The sequence below is a fragment of the Octopus sinensis genome, linkage group LG24 (genome assembly GCF_006345805.1).
Source record: "Octopus sinensis linkage group LG24, ASM634580v1, whole genome shotgun sequence".
Lineage (NCBI taxonomy): Eukaryota > Metazoa > Mollusca > Cephalopoda > Octopoda > Octopodidae > Octopus > Octopus sinensis.
This window is the reverse complement of record NC_043020.1, coordinates 16,927,742-16,953,208: the sequence shown is the minus strand read 5'-3', so window position 1 is coordinate 16,953,208 and position 25,467 is coordinate 16,927,742. Positions and strand designations below refer to the sequence as shown.

General features: G+C 38.7%; 1 protein-coding gene across 4 annotated transcripts in view; it reads right to left on the bottom strand.

The window, feature by feature from the left end:
• The window catches only part of LOC115223848 (PR domain zinc finger protein 4-like), a 58,090-nt gene extending 33,755 nt beyond the window's left edge, over positions 1 to 24,335 (bottom strand). For 2 of the 4 annotated variants that reach the window (XR_005003719.1, XM_029794536.2), the window contains exons 1-3: positions 22,354 to 24,335; positions 2,760 to 2,848; positions 1,781 to 1,861 (exon numbers count right to left, since the gene is read on the bottom strand). Coding sequence is in view for 3 of the 4 variants with exons in the window: in XM_029794536.2 (XP_029650396.1) it covers positions 1,781 to 1,861; positions 2,760 to 2,848; positions 22,354 to 24,292 (2,109 nt within the window). In the remaining variant the exon portion in view is untranslated. The remainder of the gene's footprint in view (positions 1 to 1,780; positions 1,862 to 2,759; positions 2,849 to 22,353) is intronic. The other 2 variants (XM_036513021.1, XM_036513022.1) reach the window with 2 other exon arrangements.
• Between the last annotated feature and the right edge of the window lie 1,132 nt (positions 24,336 to 25,467).

The window sequence follows — 25,467 nt, the reverse complement described above, 5'->3', positions numbered from 1 at the left end:
CTATAGTAGAAGACACTTGCCCAAGTGTCAAGCAGAGGGACTGAACCCAGAACTATGTGGTTGGGAAGTAAACTTCTTACCACACAGCTATACCTGTGCCCATATAAAAATAATAAATAACTTTAGTAAGTAAAAGTGTAGCTAAATCCATTTTTGGTTTCCCTTTGAAATAATCTTGGCCACTTATTAAAAATGAAACAAGTTTGATCAATTCTTTCAAACTTTAATGGATCTATAATTTATGTAGCTTAAGTGAATCACATCATAAGCAGTAATTTCAATGTGTCTGCAAGAAAAGGTCTTCAACCATTGTGTGCTGCCTTCCATGCATCAGAAATAAGGACAAGAGCATTGCAAATAAATGAAGATCAACACAAATGGCCATGGAAAGGATTATGCTGAAGATTAAACAAAACGGATAAGTGGAGAAGTAATAGGATAAGAGTGGAAACAGTTTTAACAGATACTATCAGGAAAATAAAAACTCTGAAATGGTCTTTCGTGAAACACGTGTCCTGAGGAAAGGACAATAGATGGAATAGCAAATTGACAGAGTGGACACTACATCCAAAAAAAAGGAGGGGAAGACCATGCAAAAGTTGGAATGAAGACTTTATTAAATTCTTTGGCACCCAAATATGGATGAAGAAAACATCAGACCATGATTTATAGAGAGAACATGCTGAGACATTCGTATAAAGAGTGGACTGAACATGTGCAAGGATGAAGTGAATGAGAGACTACTGTCTTTTCCAGGACAGTCAAGCATAGACTAATCCTCTAGTATTCATATTACTCAAGACCCATCCTCTACAGCAGAAGTGCTAAGGCTGCTACCCTTGATGAAGAGGATTGGCCTATGCTGGTGCCATGTAAAAAAACACTTGTGTCGGTGCAACGGAAAAGCACTTGTGCCCCTGCCACGTTAAAAGCACACAGCACACACTGTAAAGTGGTTGGCAGCATTAGGAAGGGCATCCAGCTGCAGAAACTAAGCCAAATCAAACTGGGACCTGGTGCAGCTCTCCAGCTGCCACCTTTAAGATTTCAATGATGCGACTGTTTATTTTTAGAATTACACTGTAGGGTAGAGGTGAGAGGCCAGACCTGGCCACTTTGGACATAAAACAAGTAGAATATTTGAACCAAATATGGCTAGTTTAAATTCTAAAAGGTTAAGTTTCTCTAGCTAGAAAAGAAGCAAAATAAAATGAAGAATCTTATCTAAGAATACAATTCAATGTTTGCAGGATATATATAATGCACAGAAACTGTATAGCTTCTTCAGTTAGGTTCACTTCCAATAAAGAAAGACCATGGATATATATCCAACTTAAAATACGAATAGTGCCATAACCAGTTACAACCATATGACAGAGTGTACTAGGTACATCGTATCAGATCATAGGCAGTAGAGTGGTTGCCCTATCACAGAAAGACTAACAACTCTACCTTGTGTAGGTTTTTATTCAGAGTTACTACCTTTCTACAAGGGTAACCAGGTCCCAGTTTCATACCTCACAAGTCTTAAAAGTCAAAGAACATCACAAGTAGAAGGAAAATGAGGCCATGTCTTCTATCCATTCAAGCATCAGTATACTGGAACAGCATTCAAAAAATGACAAGATGAATAGATATAGTAATTTCTTATAGTGGAGGGTGCTGTAGGACCATCCTGCTCTGCTGGGTTTTTGTTTAGAGAGGAAGTATGTGGAAATCATTAATGGTCAAAAGTTCATCAGAAATAAAAGATGGGTGGTGGATTGCTATGACAACTTACCTCTGATGGAGAGTCAGATTTACTGCCAGTATCATCATCACTTTCTTCTTTCACAACACTTGACCATTCAACTTTACTGGGCTGAAATAATAATAAAAATAATAACAACAACAACAACAATAATAATAATAATCCTTTCTACTATTGACACAAGGCTTAAAATTTGGGGAGGGGGATAGTCAATTACATCGATCCCAGTACTCAGCCAGTACTTCTTTTTATCAACCACAAAAGTATGGAAAGGCAAAGTCAACATCAGTAGAATTTGAACTCAGAATGTAACGATAGGTGAAATACTGCTAAGCATTTCGTCCAGCATGCTAAATAATAACAATCCTTTCTACTGGAAGCACAAGGCCTCAAATTTGGAGGAAGAGATTAAGTTGATTACATCAACCCCAGTGCATAACTGGTACTTATGTAATCGACCCTGAAAGGATGAAAGGCAAAGTCGACCTTTGTGGAATTTGAACTCAGAACGTAACAACAGGCAAAATACCAAGCATTTTGTCCAGCGTGCTAACACTTCTGCCAGCTTGTCACCTTAAATAGCAATAATAATTTCTTCATTGTCGCATTCCCCCTCAATTTGACATGTGAATACTGATTGTAAACAAAAGCCTCATCATTCATACAAATGGTGATGTTTGCTTGCAGTCCATTGAAAAGCATGTCTGGGCTTCTTGACACGAGTGCACAGAGTGTAAACAAAAGCCTCACCATCAATAGTGTTGTTTACTTGAAGTACTTAGAAAAAAACATGCCTAGGCTGTTCATTGTTCTACAGACTGGAGGAGCGAGGGGACAAATGATTATTACATTGTTTGGAAATAGGTGAAGGTTGGCAACAGGGAGGGAATCCAGGCAAAGAAAATTATGCCACAACAAAGTCTCTTCTGACCCCTTCAAGTATGAAAAATGTGATGTTAAAATGTTGATGATGACAATGACGACATCATGGTAAGAGAGGAACACTAACCTGCTGTTTGACATTTCCATTGGTCATTGGTACTGTCATTAAGAAACTGTTTCCATTCTCAGCTGGGTTAACTGGTAACAATAGATAACCTGCAAGAGAAGTAGGGTTAGAGTGAAGAGCAGTTGTAAATCACGATGGGTTCAATCCTAACTGAAACTAATTCTACTCACTCAGAAAAAAAAAAAACCTGTTACTTTAATGTTATTTCCTTTGGAGTTCTTATGTATATAAAAATGTGCATATGCATGTGCGAGTGTTTGTATGTTTATGTCGCCTTGTTTTGCCGTCATATGATAGTTGTAAATGAGTATCACTGTCATACAAGCAGTGTAATCTACTCCAATATTCTATGAAAAATATGACTAACCATGTCACCTTGCTTGGAAGCAGATGTCAGTTGGGGACAGGAATAGCCATAGAAAATCTTCCTCAATAAACTCCATCCAGCTCATGTAAGCATGGACAAATGGAAATTAAAATGATAATGACGATGTCTATGGAATACTCAGCCACTTACATTCAGTAAGTTGGTAATTCAGTTGAAAGTGGTGAACATTCATTTATAAGTGTAACCATTTTCTCATTGCAGACTTATGTCTTCAATGAGAAATTGGTATATATGACCTAATGATTTTATAAACATCTAATTTTTTTAAGTAGAAAAATTAACAGGAAAGCCGTTTCTATTTCTTTCAAAAATATATAATACTGTTCCAAGGACTTTCTATTTCTTATTCTATGTGTTTTATGCATAGGTGGTTAACGTGTTTAGAGATGCGTTAACGCCAGTTGAATCATTATCTGATAGAGATCTCAATACAAATTGTAGAGTTAAATATTTATTTTGTTATATCTTATAAAAAAATCAGTTTATTACGACATATAATTTTTAACCAAGGGTCGTTTCTTCTAAGTGTGGTTACAAGTTTATGAGTTTAACTATTTACAAGAATTGGAAATGGGGGCAGTGAGAGAGAGAGAGAGAGAGTATTTCTTTATTCACCATAAGGTTGAGAAAAAGAGAGGACAAAACAAACATTGGGGTCAGGGTATCAAATGAGACGAAACATATGAATAAACAAACAATTAAAATATATACAATTAAATGAGAATGAGTGAATAACAAAAAATGAAGGGGAGAGAGAGGGGTAGAGAGAGTTAACTAGAAAACCTGTTTGAGACATAAGGGTGGTCAATAGGATTCTTAATGTAGTGAGTGGGGGTAGGCGGTACAGTGTAATGGATAGACCAATGCCTATTTGTAGATTGCCTAGCGTGATGGTGTTCAAGATGTGCAAAGAGTTAAACGGTTTCAAAGGAGAATTGTTAATCCTTTAACCCTTTCATTACTGTATTTATTTTGAGATGCTCTGTGTTTCTTTTAATTACTTTAAATATAACAAAGATTTTTAGTAACATAACTTCGTTACCATTAAGCTAGTGTGAGGATCATAAATTATGACTAAGTTTGGTGGAAGATTTTAATTCAAAACTTATGAAAACAAAACATTTGTACTACAGAGCCAAAGCCGGTTTCAGCCGGGTTGGTAACAAAAGGGTTAACATTCAAATTAATCTGTCAAATGTAATGCTTATTTATTCATATTCTTCTGAATTAATCCTGCTTTATCTTGTGACTTGGGGATTCCAGTAATGTTATTGTTTATTTTCAGAATAACATTGTGAGATAGGTTTGAGAGGCCAGTCTGAAAATAAAACGGGTAGAATATTAGGGCTACATACGGCCAGTTTAAACGCCAAACAGTTAAGGGTGTGGACTATGTCTTTCTGTTGGCAGAGTAATCTCAAAATGTTAGTCAACTAATAAGGGGTCGTTAGTGGGTGAAAGTAGAAGTGATCATCAAAGCTAAGCTTGGAAAGAAAGTGGAAAGTGCTGGAATATTTTAGGGTGTTGGACTCAGGATTATAAGATTGTGGTTTTGATTCCTGGATCAGGCAACACATTTGTGTTTTTCAACAAAACACTTCGTTTTATGTTGCTTCAGCCCACTTAGCTAGCAAAAATGAGTAATAGGCACAGGAGTGGCTGTGTGGTAAGTAGTTTTCTTGCCAACCACGTGGTTCCGGGTTCGGTCCCACTGCGTGGCACCTTGGGCAGGTGTCTTCTGCTATAGTCTCAGGCCGACCAGGGCCTTGTGAGTGGATTTGGTGGACGGAAGCAGAAAGAAGCCTGTTCTATATATATATATATATATATATATATGATGATGATGATATATATATATATATATATATATATATATACACACACACACACACACACACGTGTGTGTGTATGTATATGTTTGTGTGTTTGTGTTTGTTCCCCCGGCATCGCTTGGCGGCCGATGCTGGTGTGTTTACGTCCCCGTCTTTAAGTACTGGGCTTACAAGGAATGGGTCTTGGGGTTGATTTGCTCAACTGAGGGCGGTGCTCCGGCATGGCCACAGTCAAGTAACTGAAACAAATAAAAGAATAATCCTTCGATGGACTGGCATCCTGTCCAGGTGGGGAATATATATACCACAGAAACCATGAAACTGGCCCTTTTGAGTCTATGTGACTTGGGTAAGGATCTTTATCCGTTATATAAAGTGGGTGGGTTAAACTTAGTTTAGTGAGAGGTGGGGAGAGAGAGAGGGGGAGCTACCTGATGGTTGTTGGTAATTAGATTGAATAGAATCAGTACAAGCAGCGTAATGGAGAAAGAGAGGGTGATACTCTCTTTTACTTGTTTCAGTCATTTGGCTGCGGCCATGTTGGAGCACCGCCTTTGGTCGAGCGAATCGGCCCCGGGACTTGTTCTTTGTAAGCCCAGTACTTATTCTATCGGTCTCTTTTGCCGAACCGCTAAGTGACGGGGACGTAAACGCGCCAGCATCGGTTGTCGGGCGATGCTGGGGGGACAAACACACACACATACACATATATATATACATATATACGACGGGCTTCTTTCAGTTTCCATCTGCCAGATCCACTCACGGGGCATTGGTCGGCCCGGGGCTATAGCGGAGGACACTTGCCCAGGGTGCCACGCGGTGGGACTGAGCCCGGAACCATGTGGTTGGTTAGCGAGCTACTTACCACACAGCCACTCCTGCGATAGGAGAGGAATACTGGAGAGGAGAGTAATATCTTGAAACACATTTCTAACTGCCTTCGGCATAGAATCATAACTAAAGCTTTTATTATATTACTGAGAAGCTTGAATTTTTTTCAAAAAATGGTTTAATGAATGGAACAAGTTCTGGTGATTTCAGTTACAGACTTGTTTCATTCAGAGGAATTTCATTGATTATAAAAAAATTATTATGAGGAACATTAAAGGTGCACTATGGTTTAGTTTTTTTTTTTTTTTTTATATACATGTGTATATTTTCTTTGAATTTGTTTAGAGTCTTCTGACTCAATATTACCATTCACTATGCAAAGTAATTTCCTCTAATTCTGGCATTTACAAAAACCATTAATAAATCACAAACGTTCAGTCTGTGTTTTCATGAGCAACAATATTTTGGTATCTGCAACTTTGCATTGCATTTGCAAAATTATTTATCCAATGTCAAGGCCTTAGTGCGAGATATTAAAGAACAAAAGCATGACTGTGTGGTTATAAAGTTTACTTCTCAACCATGTGTTTTTAGGTTCAATCCCACTGAGCAACACCTTGGGCAAGTATCTTCTACAATAGCTCTGGGCCAACCAATACCTTATAAGGAGATTTGGTGGACAAAAACATTGTGAAACCTGCTGTATAAGTGTACACACACTGTCACACACTTATGTGTCTATATATATATATGTAGAAAAATACAAACTGGGACGCAAAACATTTAGAAGATGATACAAAAAACACGAACGGGACATTCAAAGCCTTCAATCTTCAGTCAAGAACCGGATCATCCTCACAATTTCAGCTGATTAATCTTGAGATTGCTCCGATCTGGCCAGCCCCAAAGGAAAATCTAAGCCAAGCGCATTAGATTCCTTGGAAGAAAGCCTCGAATGTATACAAAACAAGGACGGAAAAACGGACAATGTTACACGAATAAGAATACAAAAATACGTAAAAACAATAATGATAACATGAATAAGAATACAAAAATATGCCAACAGAATTTGGCAGTCCTATACAGGATGATATTACTGTTGTTATAACCCCAGGGAAACATTTTTTCCAGCTGGCTATCGAAACACAGTTTGTATCCATATAACATTTGCAAGGGAGGTCATCGCTCCCATCACTAGCCTTTATATACATATATATATATATATATATATATATACACACACACACACACACACGTGTGTGTGTATGTATATGTTTGTGTGTTTGTGTTTGTTCCCCCGGCATCGCTTGGCGGCCGATGCTGGTGTGTTTACGTCCCCGTCTTTAAGTACTGGGCTTACAAGGAATGGGTCTTGGGGTTGATTTGCTCAACTGAGGGCGGTGCTCCGGCATGGCCACAGTCAAGTAACTGAAACAAATAAAAGAATAATCCTTCGATGGACTGGCATCCTGTCCAGGTGGGGAATATATATACCACAGAAACCATGAAACTGGCCCTTTTGAGTCTATGTGACTTGGGTAAGGATCTTTATCCGTTATATAAAGTGGGTGGGTTAAACTTAGTTTAGTGAGAGGTGGGGAGAGAGAGAGGGGGAGCTACCTGATGGTTGTTGGTAATTAGATTGAATAGAATCAGTACAAGCAGCGTAATGGAGAAAGAGAGGGTGATACTCTCTTTTACTTGTTTCAGTCATTTGGCTGCGGCCATGTTGGAGCACCGCCTTTGGTCGAGCGAATCGGCCCCGGGACTTGTTCTTTGTAAGCCCAGTACTTATTCTATCGGTCTCTTTTGCCGAACCGCTAAGTGACGGGGACGTAAACGCGCCAGCATCGGTTGTCGGGCGATGCTGGGGGGACAAACACACACACATACACATATATATATATACATATATACGACGGGCTTCTTTCAGTTTCCATCTGCCAGATCCACTCACGGGGCATTGGTCGGCCCGGGGCTATAGCGGAGGACACTTGCCCAGGGTGCCACGCGGTGGGACTGAGCCCGGAACCATGTGGTTGGTTAGCGAGCTACTTACCACACAGCCACTCCTGCGATAGGAGAGGAATACTGGAGAGGAGAGTAATATCTTGAAACACATTTCTAACTGCCTTCGGCATAGAATCATAACTGAAGCTTTTATTATATTACTGAGAAGCTTGAATTTTTTTCAAAAAATGGTTTAATGAATGGAACAAGTTCTGGTGATTTCAGTTACAGACTTGTTTCATTCAGAGGAATTTCATTGATTATAAAAAAATTATTATGAGGAACATTAAAGGTGCACTATGGTTTAGTTTTTTTTTTTTTTTTTTTTTATATACATGTGTATATTTTCTTTGAATTTGTTTAGAGTCTTCTGACTCAATATTACCATTCACTATGCAAAGTAATTTCCTCTAATTCTGGCATTTACAAAAACCATTAATAAATCACAAACGTTCAGTCTGTGTTTTCATGAGCAACAATATTTTGGTATCTGCAACTTTGCATTGCATTTGCAAAATTATTTATCCAATGTCAAGGCCTTAGTGCGAGATATTAAAGAACAAAAGCATGACTGTGTGGTTATAAAGTTTACTTCTCAACCATGTGTTTTTAGGTTCAATCCCACTGAGCAACACCTTGGGCAAGTATCTTCTACAATAGCTCTGGGCCAACCAATACCTTATAAGGAGATTTGGTGGACAAAAACATTGTGAAACCTGCTGTATAAGTGTACACACACTGTCACACACTTATGTGTCTATATATATATATGTAGAAAAATACAAACTGGACGCAAAACATTTAGAAGATGATACAAAAAACACGAACGGGACATTCAAAGCCTTCAATCTTCAGTCAAGAACCGGATCATCCTCACAATTTCAGCTGATTAATCTTGAGATTGCTCCGATCTGGCCAGCCCCAAAGGAAAATCTAAGCCAAGCACATTAGATTCCTTGGAAGAAAGCCTCGAATGTATACAAAACAAGGACGGAAAAACGGACAATGTTACACGAATAAGAATACAAAAATACGTAAAAACAATAATGATAACATGAATAAGAATACAAAAATACGTAAAAACAATAATGATAACATGAATAAGAATACAAAAATATGCCAACAGAATTTGGCAGTCCTATACAGGATGATATTACTGTTGTTATAACCCCAGGGAAACATTTTTTCCAGCTGGCTATCGAACACAGTTTGTATCCATATAACATTTGCAAGGGAGGTCATCGCTCCCATCACTAGCCTTTATATACATATATATATATATATATATATATATATATATATATATATATATATATATAAATCCAAAGTTAGGGAATGATGTAGATAAAATCAAGGCTACATATGTTTCATAGCTAGCAGAACCCCGGAAGTAGTAATTATCCAAGCAAAGGGTAATCCGCTAGCTACTTGTCAGGCCAAAGATACCTTAATCAAAAGAAGTAAACATCATTATGAAGGGATCCCATGTTAACTTGGATTTCTATTCGCATGCACACCAACACCTGCTGCTAGCTGTAGGCTATAAAACAAGTTATTCAGTGTATTGAACCTCAATATTGGAAAAACTTGCAACCTTCTATGTCAATAAATAATGATTGTTCCTGAAAGTTGTTTTTATACCTTCTATAGGCTGTTCAAAGCTTACACATTGATCCTTGGATCTTACCTTTACTTATTTTATATATATATATATATATATATATATATATATATATATATATATATATATATATATGGCGCAGGAGTGGCTGTGTGGTGGGTGGGTGGCTTGTTTGCCGGCCACGTGGTTCCGGGTTCAGTCCCACTGCGTGGCACCTTGGGCAAGTGTCTTCTGCTATAGCCCCGGGCCGACCAATGCCTTGTGGGTGGATTTGGTAGACGGAAACTGAAAGAAGCCTGTCGTGTATATGTATGTGTGTGTGTGTGTCTGTGTTTGTCCCCCTGGCATTGCTTGACGGCCGGTGCTGGTGTGTTTGTGTCCCCGTTGCTTGGCGGCTCGGCGGAGGCGACCGATAGAGTAAGTGCTGGGCTTACAAAAGAGTGAGTCCCGGAGTCGAGTTGCTCGATTGGGGGCGGTGCTCCGGCATGGCCGCAGTCAAATGACTGGGGCAAGTAAAAGAGTAATATATATATACGCACATATAACTAATGTAGGAAAATTTTTTTTTTTTTTTTTTTTTTTTTTTCGGGAAAAAAATTTCATCAGTGGCCAGCATATCAAAAAATACCTTTAAAGGTTAAATTTATAAATAATTTACAATATAAGGGCAATAGAAAAATTCTAATGCCAAATATGCTGAAAAAAAGACAAAAATTGTCAATTAACCATTATAATTTATGCGTCTCAAAACAAACTGATAGAAATTTCTAAAAAATTCGGTATTACCGTATTGGACCAATTTCGGGGTTAATTCATAAGAATTTTCCCCTCTTCAGCGGCAAATACACGAGATATAAGTGAAGTACTTACTCATACCCACGGAAAAAGCAAACACCAAGTCCTGAGCAGACCTAAGTACCCCAAATATATCCAAAATAGAAAATATATATACACATATATATATATATATATATCGAAATCGATCAATATATCAGAATCGAAATCGATCAATATATCAGAATCGAAATCGATCAATGGAAATTGCGGATGTGCTACCAGTGCCGGTGGCATGTCAAAACTCTGCTTGTGAAGACCCGTTGAGGCAAGTGACGATCAGAATCGAAATCGATCAATGGAAATCGATCAATGGAAATTGCAGATGTGTTACCAGTGCCGGTGGCATGTAAGAGAACTTTCCGTTTCGCGACCGTTGCCAGCACCGCCCCGTTTCGTGTCCGTTGCCAGCCTCGCCTGGCCCTCGTGCCGGTGGCACATAAAAAGCACCATCCGTTCGTGGCCGTTTGCCAGCTCTGTCTGGCACCAGTGCGGGTGGCACGTAAAAAGCACCCACTACACTCACGGAGTGGTTGGCGTTAGGAAGGGCATCCAGCCGTAGAAACACTGCCAGATTTGACTGGGCCTGATGAAGCCTTCTGGCTTCACAGACCCCAGTAGAACCGTCCAACCCATGCCAGCATGGAAAACGGACGCTAAACGATGATGATGATGATGATGATAGACTTCCCTGCAATTTCAATCAACCAAATTCCACTACTTACAAGATGAAGCAATAATAGATGAGATTTTGCCCAAAGTACAATGGATTGAACACAGAACCACATGGCTGACAAAGTTCTTAAATACATACAGTTATGAATTATACCAAGCAGTGAGTTTGATGAAGGAGATCTGAGTACCACATCAAGTTCAGGGGAAGGAGTAAGTCAATTACATTGACCCCGGTGCTTAACTGGTACTTATTTTATTGACCCTGAAAAGCATGAAAGCCAAAGTTGACTTCAGTGGAACTTGAACTCAGAAGGGCGTTTGGCATTGGGAAGGGCATCCAGCTGTAGAAACCATGCCAAATCAGATTGGAACCTGGTGCACCTCTCTAGCTTATCCGTTTCAGTCAAATTAAGCCAGTGGTGCACAAATTCTTCAAAAAAATTTTACATGCTGGTCCTCTTAGTTTTTCTGTTGATCTGCAGTTCCCTATTAATTGCTGGATAATTAACATGGAAAAAATGACATACATTTGTGTACCGTAATTTCCAGACTATCAACCACACTAACCATACACGCACAACTTAATCCATGCAATATCTCATTGAGATACAATAAATACACATGAAAATATGGGGAATCAGTTGATCAACTGGTTACAAAACAAATGAAGAATAAAAACAGCCTGAAAATATCCTCAGCATCTGGTATTAACAACTGCATAAGACCCATTTATGCCCATTTTGTAGAAAGAAACCATGGTTCATACACTGAAAACTATGGTGTATATACATACATAACTATGGTTCTTGAACTTTTGGCATCACCTTCCCCATTCACCATGCTTGTGATGGTATTCCTCCCCATTGTCAGGTCATGCCTCATAGTGATTATCCACGAGGTGTATTTCAACCAATTTAGCTATTTTCAGCAGAAGAATTTTAATAGCATTCCAAAATGTACAGAAGTTTCTGCCAATTGGACCACTAGTAAGCATGGAAAAACCATAACTTTAGTAGAAACACTGTCTTCTCCTCCACTGAAGGTTTGCCATCCCTTTTCCTGAATCCCTGATACATAACATGACAACAAAAAAAATTACATAAGAAATTATCTATTCACAAAAGCGAACCATCTCTTCTATGTTTGGCTCTGTTTTGGAGAGGGCAACTCTCATTTCTGATGTAACATCCAATCGATTTCATGACTTTCTTTTGATGGCAAAAAGAGTGAAAAATGCAGTCTCACACTCATGGGTGGTTGGAAATGGCATCAGTACTTTAAGAGACATCTTTGCAACATCAAGATATGACTGTGCTATTTCAATCCAAAAGTTAGAACAGCACATTTCATGAAAGAAAAAGCATTTTGCACCTTGATCATTGACCAGATCAATGAACTGCACTTGAATTAAATTGTCTTCTGTTGGCAGGTCACTAACAGAGTACAAAAGGGTTCCTGATAAAGCGGAAGTGTTTGTCAAAATCATGAAGATCAGGAAAATAAAGAGAATATTTCTCTGCCAAGTATTGACACATGTTGCCTCATGTGTTCAACAATATTATCATTGACTTGAAGCTCATTTCCATCAATAAACATGTTTAGTTGAGGAAATGATGTAAAGTTCTTTCTATCCAACTTCATTTTGAAAGCAGTTAACTTTTCATGAGAATGAAGCATGGTTACACTTTTCCCTTGCAGTGAAAAATTGAAGGTATTCAGTGACTACAAATATGACCACCAAAAATGCCAAGCAGATCAGAAAACAAACATTGGAGAATTTGGTGTGCAATCAGACTTAGCATCTTGTAAAATATCGTGGACTTCTTTTTGTAGAAGGAAGACTCTCTTTATTGTTTTCCCTCTTGAAAGCCATCTCACTTGTGAGTGCAACAGAAGCGTCTCAAATTCAGAATCACTTTCTTTGCACAACTCGGCAAATAGACAGGAGTTAAGTGCATTCGCTTTGATGAAGTTCACCACTGTAATCAAGTAATTCAGAATATTTTTTAACTCATCAGGTATGGTTTTCACCATTAGTGTTTGCTGATAAATTGTGCAGTGGGATTTTCTTTCACCAAAGTCTGAAAACCAGAAATGGCAACCAAGCATTGCTGGAGCACCGTTGGTGCACACACCAATGACATGCTCTCAGTTGATATCATGTGCCTCAAAACATTTGTCCACTTTAGACGCAAAGTTGGATTAAGTTGGAAACACCTGTCATTTCATCAAGCTGGATCATGAAAAAGTTCAAAGTTCAATTGTGACAGAATGTTATCAGACAGCCCAGTTATTCGTCTGCTAACAGTATTGTTTGAGAGAGAGAGAGAGAGACATACTTAGGCTTTTGAAGTTCAGAACTTTGCAACACATTCGATACAATATCTATGCAGCAAGGCAATATCAACTCTTTGCCAATTTTGTGGGGCTTTTTAGCAACAGCTATTTTCCTTGAAAGTAGCTGTAATGTTCAGTGAAAACATTCCTGTATTAACAAGTCTGGACTGGTCAATCTGTCGGCTTTGCATCTAAAGAAGTTGACATCTCTATTTATTGAACTGGGATGCTTCATTTCAAAGTGTCTCTTTAATGAGCTGGGCTTTAGTGAAGCAGACGCCAAAACCTCAGAGCACAAAACACACTGTGGTTTCCTCCTCTGCCAGACTTTATCAGAGTAAAACTGAATTTCAAATAAGATTCGTCATTTATTTTTTGGAGGCATTAGAAAATAAAGATAAAATTCAGTAACCCAATTTAATATAACTACATTGTATATTTACTTCACATTTGTCATTTACTACAGGATACACTAATTGATAATGAAGCTTACTTCTCACTATTAATTGTGGAAGAAATCCAAAGTGCATGTGAGCATTGTTTTGTCCATAGATAAACCTCTGTGAACTCATAACCATTGAGAAGACAGCTCTGTTGGATGACGTTGCCATAAGAACAAGCATGCCTTATAAAGCCCAGCTATTATGTGGGATGAGAATGGGTGTCTGGCAAAGGGCACGGTCATGCGGAAACATGCACCAATGAGGATAACGATGGTGAGAGAAATGTAAATTTGTGAATTGCAATAGTGGAGTGGTAAATCCCGTGAGTGTAGAATACCGACAGCATATGCACAATCAACTGTTACACCTGCATATTTTCCATCGGCCAATCACATTTGTTGTACAATGTGATTAGCAAATGCGTGTGTAGGAGTGGATGGGGTTTTGAGATCAATGACAAAAAAGGATGATAGTGTGAAAAAATTGAAAGTCTTGAAATTTTAAAACTTAACTGTCTCAAGCCACTTGTTTTTACAAAACTTCAGCATCCCCTCGTGGTCCCCTAAGGGATTTTGAGAACAACTGTTCTAACCCATGCCAGCATGGAAGGCAGACACATGACGATGATAATGATGATGATGTTTATGAATGTAAAGATAGAGGAAATGCCAGTAAGCATTTTGCTTGGTGTACTAATGAATCTGCCATCTCACTACCTTAGCCAATCAAATAATTACATTAAAAGCTCCCTTTGTTAACAATGAATAGTTATAATAATGTGACTTTAAATTTGGAGCTATTGATGTGAGACATGTATGTTGAAGTCACTTGGAAGCATGTGTTCTATACAATTATTCTCTCACATCCAAAAAGCTCTAAAACACAGATAAGCAGAAATAGAAGCATGACAGTTGAATATTCAAATCTGTAGCAGACATTTCAATGTTTTAACCAAAGCACTCTATCCTACATTGTCTTAAGGTACCTGTCAACAATAGGTATAATGAGATCATAACGGCAATATTATATGTGATAAACTAAGGCTGAAGACGCTCGACCTTTATTCTCTAGAAAAACGATGACGCCGTGGTGATCTCATTCTCGCTCACAACATCATAAGCAGAAAGTGTAACCTCTCGAAAGAGCTGTTCTTTACTCCTGCTCCAGAGCGTCGGCTGCGGGGTCACTCCGAAAAGCTCTATCTGCGACGATTTCATCTCGATCGAAGGAGAGGGGCTTTCTCCGTCCAGGTTGCAGATCCGTGGAATAAGCTGCTGGACGAGATAGTGAAGATGCCGACGACCGCTCGGTTCAAAGTCTCTCTTGGTCAGAAATGGCCTGAACTCTTTGTATGACCACCCTCCCTGTACATAACTCCATGTTCCCCTACATGACCTTGCTTTTTGAGCCCAAAAATTAACTCATCTAGAACATTTATTTCATTTTACGACAATCACGTAAGTGGTCCCCTTTAAATATATCTTTACAGTAGTTTGTATGTATTTCATAAGTTCCATTCTTTTCAATATCTCTAAGTGATTTTAGATAATTCATGTAACCTATAATACCTATATTGTCTATTGATTATAGACTTTTCAGAAATACTTAAATAAAAAACTCTATAAACTATTAATCGATCTCACTTGGTAGTTCTAACTTGCAATTTACTTAAAAAACATAGTAGGTATGATAGATGATGGTTAAGAAATTTTTGAATATGAATTTGAAATAACATTTAGCTCCTTATTTGGTATTTCTGAATGAACATACACATACATCTTGATCAGCATTTTGTTTAGCGGGTTTTTTAAAATAGATATTTATTGGATTTCTTAGTGAGATAGTCAAGAATTAACTATTAGATATTTAAACAGCCAAGTCCTTTAATTTTTTAGTCTTGATTCAAATTTTGTGAGTGGAAGAATGCATATACTAATACATATATAATAATGATAACTAAGAAAATATTCACTGTATATTTTAAACATCTTTTTGTTTTCCTTTAAATCTCACCTATAGAAGAGTACAAATTTGACCTTCATGATGTCCCTTTATGGACATCTTGGTTCTTTTTGTCAGAAACAATTGTCTAGGATTATGGAATAAAAGGATAATCCATTTTAACATCTAGTCTGCTTCATTTCATTTATTTGATGAGATTTATTGAACTTTGATTCATAAATTCATCGGGGCTCTCAAGAGATCAATCAGCTGAACTATTTGCAGAGCAGCTTTTGAAACTCGGTGAAGGGCAATGTAACTCAATCCAATATGTAATTCAAATGATTCCGTCGATGATTTGGTGGATGAAATCTTTCCAAATCTTCATAATTACAACAATACAGGTTGGATCTGTGAGCAAGCTGTCCTGGCTCCAAAAAATGTTGCTGTACATAGCATTAATAATATGCTATTGAATAAACTTCCAGAAGTATTCACTTATAACTCAATTGACAAGATTGTTGATAATCAGGCTATTGTTAACTATCCCATTGAATTTTTGAACTCACTAGAACCACAAGGTACAGGTCCTTATTGTCTTCAGCTGAAAAAAATGAACTCCCATTACGCTATTACATAATTTGTTTCAACCAAAATTATGCAAAGGTACAAGATTAATTGTGCCCAAACTCATAAGGAACTGCATTGAGGCAAATATTCTCAGTGGCTGTGGTAAAGGTAAGACCATCTTCATTCCTGGCATACCAGTTATACTATCTAATATCCCATTCCAGTTTAAGTGGTTACAATTTCCCATCCATGTTTCTTTTGCTGTGAGCATTAATAAAAGTCAGGGCCAAACATTAAAAGTTGCTGGATTGCAATTTGAACAACTATGCTTTGCACATGGCCAACCTTATGTAGGAGCATCACATGCGGGACCAAAAGCAAATCTTTTTGCTTATGCACCCCAAAATAAAATGAAAACATTGTTTATAAAGAAATATTCACTCTTAATGCAACATGAATACTTCAATAACTTAATTTACCATTACTACCATTACATTCAAGAATGACTAAATTACCTATTTAAATGAACTGTATCATATACTTGCCATTACTGTATTGATAAATAAAATAACACATACAGCTCACTTATTACTGTCATATAATAAACAAACACAAGTTCATGTATGAAACTGTTCCTTCTAATTCAATTATAACATATTTCTCTCTAATAAAAATACACACATACAGGAGGAGTAAATTATATATATAATAATACTTTGAATGTGGCAACTGAGAAACAGTAAAAGTAATTACCCAATCAATGATGGGTATTACAGCTAGAAGACACACACACGTGTGTGTGTGTGTATATATATATATATATGTGTGTGTGTGTATATATATATATATACACACACACACACACACACATATATATATATATATATATAATATATATATATATATATATATTATATATATATATATATATATATGTATATATATAATGTTATCAGAACTAGTGTGGAAACAAGGATTAGAATCGAAGGGCCTTAGAGTCAACCTAGCTAAAACCAAAGTCCTAATAAGTAGGAAGGTAGACAAATCACAAACACCTTCAGGTAGATGGCCCTGCTCAATCTGTAGTAGAGGCGTAGATAGAAACTCTATAAGACGAACCTAGTGTAAGCTATGAACACATAAAAGGTGCAGTAATATCAAAGGAAGGCTAACTGGGAAGATAGTTTTTGTATGTGGCAGATGCTCAGGAGCAATAAACACTGAAAATGCGCAGAGACCAGCTTCCGCCTCATTCCAGGGAGAAAAACTAGAAGTAGTTGATAGCTTCCATTACCTAGGTGACCAAGTCAGTAGTGGGGGAGGGTGCGCTGAAAGTGGGCAAAGTTCAGAGAGCTCTTACTCTGCTGGTGACAAAAAGCCTCTCGCTCAGAGTAAAAGGTAGACTGTATGACGCATGTGTACGAACAGCCATGCTACATGGCAGTGAAATATGGGCTGTGACTGCTGAGGACTTGTGTAAGCTCACAAGGAATGAAGCCAGTATGATCTGATGGATGTTTAATGTCAGTGTGCATACTCGACAGACTGTAAGTACCTTGAGAGAAAAGTTGGACATAAGAAGCATCAGATGTGGTGTGCAAGAGAGACGACTGCACTGGTATGGTCATATGGCGAGAATGGATGAGGATAGCTGTGTGAAAAAAGTGCCACACCCTAGCGGTTGAGGGAACCCATGGAAGAGATAGACCCAGGAAGACCTGGGATGAAGTGGTGAAGCACAACCTTCGAACTTTAGGCCTCACCAAGGAAATGACTAGTGACCGAGAGACTTTTGGAAATATGCTGTGCTTGAGAAGACCTGGCAAGCCAAATGAGACCATAACCTCGTGGCCTATGCCAACCAGCCCACTTGTGCATATCTTTTCCTTCTTTGGACACTAAACTCTGCTTGTGAAGACCTGTTGAGGCAAGTGAAATCAAAATCAAATTCGATGACTGGCATCCATGCTAGTGGGGTGCAAAGAGCACCATACGAGTGTGATCGTTGACAGAGCGGCTAGCCGGCTTCCATGCCAGTGGCACATAAAAGGCACCATTCGAGTGTGATCATTACCAGCGTCGCCTTACTGGCACTTGTGCCCCGTGCTAGTAGGGTGCTAAGAGCACCATTCGAGCATGATCGTTGCCAGTACCGCCTGACTGGCCCCCGTGCTGGTGGCATGAAAAAGCACCCACTACACTCTCAGAGTGGTTGGCATTAGGAAGGGCATCCAGCTGTAGAAACTCTGCCAGATCAAGATTGGAGCCTGGTGCAGTCATCTGGTTCGCCAGCCCTCAGTCAAATCGTCCAACCCATGCTAGCATGGAAAGCAGACGTTAAACGATGATGCTGATGACGACGTGTGAAATCAAAATCGCTGACGTGGCCAATAACAGTACCGCCTGATTGGCACTTGTGCCAGTGGAACATTAAAAGCATATCCGAGTATGATCGTTGCCAGGGTCATGGATAGGCTCCCATACCGGTGGCACACGAAAAACAACATTCGAGTGTGGTCATTGCCAGTGCCACATCTGGCTCACCAGTCCTCAGTCAAACCGTCCAACCCATGCCAGCATGGAAAGCGGACGTTAAACGATGATTATGATGTATGTATGTATATATGATGATATATATATATATATGATGATGATGATGATGATGATATATATATATTATATATATATATATATATATATATATATATATCATCATCATCATCATTTAGCGTCCGCTTTCCATGCTAGCATGGGTTGGACGGTTCAACTGAGGTCTGGGAAGCCAGAAGGCTGCACCAGGCCCCGTCTGATCTGGCAATGTTTCTATGGCTGGATGCCCTTCCTAACGCCAACCACTCCATGAGTGTAGTGGGTGCTTTTACGTGCCACCAGCACAGGTGCCAGACGAGGCTGGCAAACGGTCACAATCGGTTGGTGCTTTTTACGTGCCACCAACACAAAAATTTTATATTATATAAAACAATACCATTAAGGATTAATACAACCACATCCAGATTAAAAGTCCAGTGCCTATTTGGCTTCAGCCACTTAACAAGGTTAATTGATAACAACCATGTTATGAACCTCATCAATACACAAAAGTATATAAGAACAATCATACTACGTCCACAAAATGTCAGCATCAAGCCGCGGCTTCAAAACCAAAGTGGTGTGAAGAGGAAAATATATGTACACACACACACATACTGATGCTTTACTTGAATCAGAGAGCATTACCAGTTTCATAGCTGAGTATGTCTGGAAGAATCTTTCACTCCCAACATCTTGGCAATGTCTGTAAACTGGTTTGGCAACCCTTCCTCATCCTGTATTTTGAACTTTTCCAGCAGTTATTTGCATGAAAAGATGCACTGAAATGTTTTGACTAATTTGTGTTCTTGTATAATTCTGGAACACTGAATTCCAAACCAGTCTCCTCACAGTGAAAATTGAAACTGCTTGTTATCATAGCAACTCCAGTGAATCGTTGCTGTGGGTGAAAGAATTGACAGCTATTAGATTTCGTAAGGAGGAATTAGGGGCTGATATCACTATCACCGTACACTATTGAATTTATTTAACCCTTTCGATACCAACCCGGCTGAAACCGGCTCTGGCTCTGTTGTACAAATGTCTTGTTTTCATAGGTTTAAAATTAAAAACTTCCATCAAACCTTAGTCACAATTTATGTTCCTAACACTAGCTTAATGATGACTAAGTTATTTTACTAAATTCTTTGTTATATTTCGAAGTAATTGAAAGAAACACGGAGCATCTCAAAATAAATACGGTAATGAAAGGGTTAAGGGAGATTTGCTTTGCAATCCAATGAAGATTGCTGGTAGTCCCAGCAGAATTGTCGAAATAGATGAAACTATTTTCAAAGAGAAAATAAAACAACCAGGATTCGACTGTTACCCGAACAGTGGGTTTCCGCCAGTGTGTGTCGCGAAACTCAAGGGGTTTTGTTTACCCTTTTTGTCGTGCCCTCTCGAGATCGAAAAAAAACTTGCAGACTGTATTCAACAATCAATTCTGCCAAAAACAACCATTTACTGTCACCTGTGATGCACATACTCGCATATTCCTGAGATACCAGGGTACCACTTTCGCCACAGAATGGTGAAACACAGCATTGGAATTTGTAAGCTCGCTAGACGGAACCCATATTGAACAAGTTCTTGGGCCTGTCTGAAGCGAGGGAATAAGCAGCTCTGTGACACTCATAGCTCCATAGTGGACTTGTATCAGCAAATTTATGTGGTACGAAAAATGCAATCTCATGGAAAAAAAAATTGTTTTATTTCATCGTTGTTTTCTTTTATTTACAATCCATGAGTTTTCGTTTCAATTTGGCTGTTATTTCTAGCGAGTATAAAGCAAGACCTGTGACTATTGCAATTAATTTTATATAAACATAAATCTTCAATTGGTTGGTAGAAAACCAAAAAGATGTTCAATTTTTCTTTCCATTACATTCCATTTAGAAAAGGAAATTATACATTACTTCAAATTGTTTTATTTGTTTTTAAAATTTAAGGTTTTGTCATGTCTTTAGTTTCAAAAATACGTCTTTCTTTCTATTTAGGGAACCTTTTGTGTTGTCACTGTCAAAAAATATATATATATAGCTCCGCAGATAACCAATGATACACTGGTGTTGCCATGGTAACAAACATTTTCGACTTCCGCTTTTGAGGACGGACTTCTTTCATTGGCTAAAATTACTTAACTTTAAATGCTTTTCATTTCATTTCAGTTCATTTTTCGGAAAAAATAAATATATATATATATATTAAAAAAAAAAAAAAGGTTGCGATTCTCGCCACCAGCATGCAAAGCTACATCAGTCAGAAAAATTCGAGAACAATCCACTGAAAACTGAATAATCTTCCAAGTCGTTGGAAGGAAACGAAAAACATCCGGTTAGGGTATAATGAATCTAAGAGAGCACGCCACTCACGTCCATATCCTCTGCTAGGCTTTGCTTCTTAGATGGTCTCCCGTGACCATCCCATCTTTTTAGGGACATGAAGAAGTATATCCAATGTATCTTTATTTAAGAAGATAATGTGTGATTTGAAGGAGATTTAGCTACTATTTCTACAAGACCAACTAACTATGCAGAAGCTCTCAAACCAAACAGCAGACAGATAGAAAGATGCATGACAGGAACATCCGAGACTGAGTCATGTATGTTCCTATGATGCATCCTAATCATTAACATAGCTGGGAGGAGAGAACGGTCCGCCCAGGGCGACACTTTTGTTGAAGGGGAGGGGCACTTTTGGGTCTGCTGTATTGGGGTGAGGAACAGCAAACTCAAGGGCCGCACGCATTCTATCTACATCAACTGATCCGAATGGAATTTAGAATAACAAGTTGTCGAAACTACGTAAACAACGATCTTCAATGCAAAACAGAAAGGACCACACAGAAACTACACGCTGGAATCCTAAAATTCCAAAACAATTAAAATGGTAATTAAGGTTTAGTTCGTCTTGGCAATCGCAGGTTCCTTTATTGTCTAACAAAGAATTACAAACTCAGCTCTACACGTGCGTAATCTCCGAATGTCGGCGAACAAATATTCTAACGTGTGCTGATGGGTACTACTAGTGGAAACTGGACCCGGTGCGTGCGGACGCGCGTTTGCGCGCACCGGGTCCAGTCTCCGCTAGTAGTACCGTGCTGATGTCTGTTAGATACACTGTAAAATGGTAATCTTAGTCGCTTAAGTAAAATGCTAGCTTGTTCAATGTTTACGTACACCAGTGCTTTTCAAACTTTTTGCTGGAGCGGAACCCCAAGGAAACATTCCACTGGCTCGAGGAACCTCTGTGCAATAATTCAATAGTCTTATGCACACATATCTGCACAGGAGAATTAAAGATTGCTGCAAATTTTAGCAGTTTTGTAACTTCTTGCGGAACCCCTGGACTGTACTGGCGGAACCCTGGTTGAAAACCACTGACGTACACATTCGATAATTTAACAACAAGGCACTGTCATGCCTTTGGTTGTCAGGATGAAAGTAGAAATAATAATAGTTTCAAATTTTGGCACGATAATAACGGTGGTAAATAAAAAAAATACAAGAGTGTTTACCTGTTTGTGCCGAAGGACCGTTTGTTTGTGAGGAGGTTGACAACGGAGCCGAAGCCGACGTGGTTCTGGTGGCAGTCGTAGCCGAGGATGAGGGAGTCGTCGGTGGAGCCTGAGTGACGGGCAGCGATAGAGGCTGGGTGAGGTCTGCAGTGTTTATATGATATAACTGTTGTCCCTGATTAGTGTTGACCAATATCTGAGTGGAGTTGGTGGCTCGGTCAGTTGATATTGAGATAGTGGCCAGTGTGAAGTTACCAGCATTGAGGAGACTACTATCCAGACCAGCAGTGGTAGTAGTAGTGCTGGTAGTGTCGGCAGACGACGTGAGACCTGTACTGGTACTGGAGGAATCGATAAATATAGGTTTGACATCGTGGTTTGAAGAATGATCGGTAGTGATAATGTTGGTGTTGTTATTGTTAGGTGTTGGGGTGGTGGTTCGCGACGGTGACTCTAGTAAAGAGGAACTAGCTAACAATTTCTGATGGGATTGTGGAGAATCTGATAGGACTGACAGTGAATCAGATAATGACAAGGAAGATGATGGTGATGTGGTACTACACGTGGTCAACGAAGATGGACTAATGACTTCCTGTTTCGGACCAACAGATTCTTCGAATTCTATACCTTGGTCCGGCATACTCTCCAGTTCTTGAGGTGTCATAAGAGTATTGCTTTTGTCGGTTCCGACCCGTCTGAATTCCAACAGAGATGCTTCTAATGATGAAGAATTTGAAGTAGTTGTTGTAGAATAACTACTAGATGAAAGACCGGGGAAGGACGACGAACAAGGCTCCTCCGAATTATCAACTAAAAACACATTAGTAGTTGTGGCAGATGGAGTGTTGGTAGATGTTGGAGAGGAATCCGGTGGAGGAGTAATCTGCGATAGTCGAGAAGTAGAACCGGTTTCGATATCACCGACGGCCACGGAAATCTTAGCAGTGCGAGATCTATCCGGGCTCGTTCCCGAAGTCGTTACAATGTCTTCCGTGTCTGTAGCATGTTTGTTATTGTTGTTGTATAAAGCTATGGACTCTGTTGTGGGAGGTACAAGCACATGTTCGGCACCTGTCAGAGGAGGCATGACGCTCCCAGGCTCTTCTGGACTGACGGCAAGATGTTCGTCGGCGAAAAATTCATCAACAACAATGTCTTTAGCCGCTTTACTAGTGGAGCCCAACTCTTCTAAGGAATCCACCACTTCCTGATCGTCGGTGTGAGATTGGTCCAAATTAAAATCCACTACAGAATTCAAGTTCCGAATTCGTGACTTGAGCCACTCGCCGTTACTTCCAGCCACAGAGTGTTCACCATAGCTGTGTAAATCTTCGATTTCGTGTTCTGCCTCGTCGTCTCCATCAGCCACTTCTTCTTCGTCATCATCATCAGAGGATGAAGGTTCAGATGAGAGGTAATTTAAGCGCTCTATGACTATTATGGAGTTATTGCTGATGTCGGAACTTTCGCAATTGGAATCAATCAAATTGCTTTTGTTATTGACTTGTTCGAGCTTCTTCTTTCTCTTCTGTTTCTGTGTTGTTACAATCCTGTTACTGCGAATGTTATTGCCTCGCAGTGATTGTACTGATGTATTGCTAACAGACCGTCGTTTCTGTCGTTTGGTTGCTCTATGAAGCACAGAATTTGATAGAGAGAACACGGATGGAGACCGACCAGTTCTATTGTTGTGTTGTTGCTCTCCGACTGCTTCTATGCTATACGACTCTGTACCTCTGTCGCCATCTTGGAAAGCATCTACAGTAGTGTTTCCGTTTGGTAATTGGCTATCGGTTGTTGCAGCTAAACAGTCCTGAAATACTTTCTGTGTGGATTTAGAAGACACTGAAAGGTTGGGGTTCAATCCAGGCTTCGGTCTGCTGCTCTCAGCATGTGTACGGTAATGGGCGCCGCCATGTTGTCCCCCTTTCTGCGACATTTCAATCCCCGTGTAGAGACAGAATGCGGGGTTCACACGCACGGGATACTTAACTACGTCATCAGTCACATGACTGCGATGGCAACAAGCTCGACCTGTTGCCAAAATAGAAGTAGTGGGAAAATGTTTTTAAAATTGTTCTTAAAAAACAACAGATTTATTCCAATTAGTTATTATATAAAACTCCACTTTTTTCTATCTGATACTATACTTCATAATTTTAAATTACAATATTTATAATTATAGTTTTTATTGTAAAACAAAACAATTCAGTTACACTTAGAGGAAGAATTTTTGTTTTGAAGAAAAGTCCATTAGAAATATGCTTTGCAACAGACATGTATTTTTAAATGCTTTATTCTGGAAATAATTACCTATACTGATGAATTAGTTGGGTAAAGAATTTGTTTCAGAAAAGAAAAAAAAACAACACAGAAAACATTCTTTTTGTACTTTATTTCTTTATCATATAAGAAAAAATTTCTAAGAAAATGAAATTCCTTACCAATTTGTATAGCATCACAAATTTATCCTTGCTATACACATTATAGACATGATTGTGTTTTCCTATAAATTCTATTATGAAGGAACTAAATTATATATTATAGAAACTATAAGGGAAAAACAATAGTTGGAATTATCTAGATAGTATATAATTATACTATCTTTTTCTTGTTTCAGTCATTGGACTGCAGCCATGCTGGGACACTGCCTTGAAGGGTTTACTTGAACAAATTAACCTCTGTTATTTTTTTTGTAAGCCTAGTACTTACTCCATGGGTTTCTTTTGCTGAACTGCTAAGTTATGGAGATGTAAACAAACCAGCACTGGTTGTGAAGCAGTGATGGAGGACAAACACATATGCACACACACAAACATACACACATCATGAGCTTCTTTCAGTTTCTGGCTACCAAATCCACTCACAAAATTTTGGTCTGCCCAGGGCTACAGTGGCAGACACTTGCCTAACCCTTTTGTTACCAACCTGGCTGAAACCGGCTCTGGCTCTGAGTACAAATGTTTTATTTTCATAAGTTTTGAATTAAAATCTTCCACCAAACCTTAGTTACAATCAATGCTCCTAACACTAGCTTAATGATAACTAATTTATTTTACTAAATTCTTTGTTATATTTAAAGTAATTTAAAGAAATACAGAGCATCTCAAAATA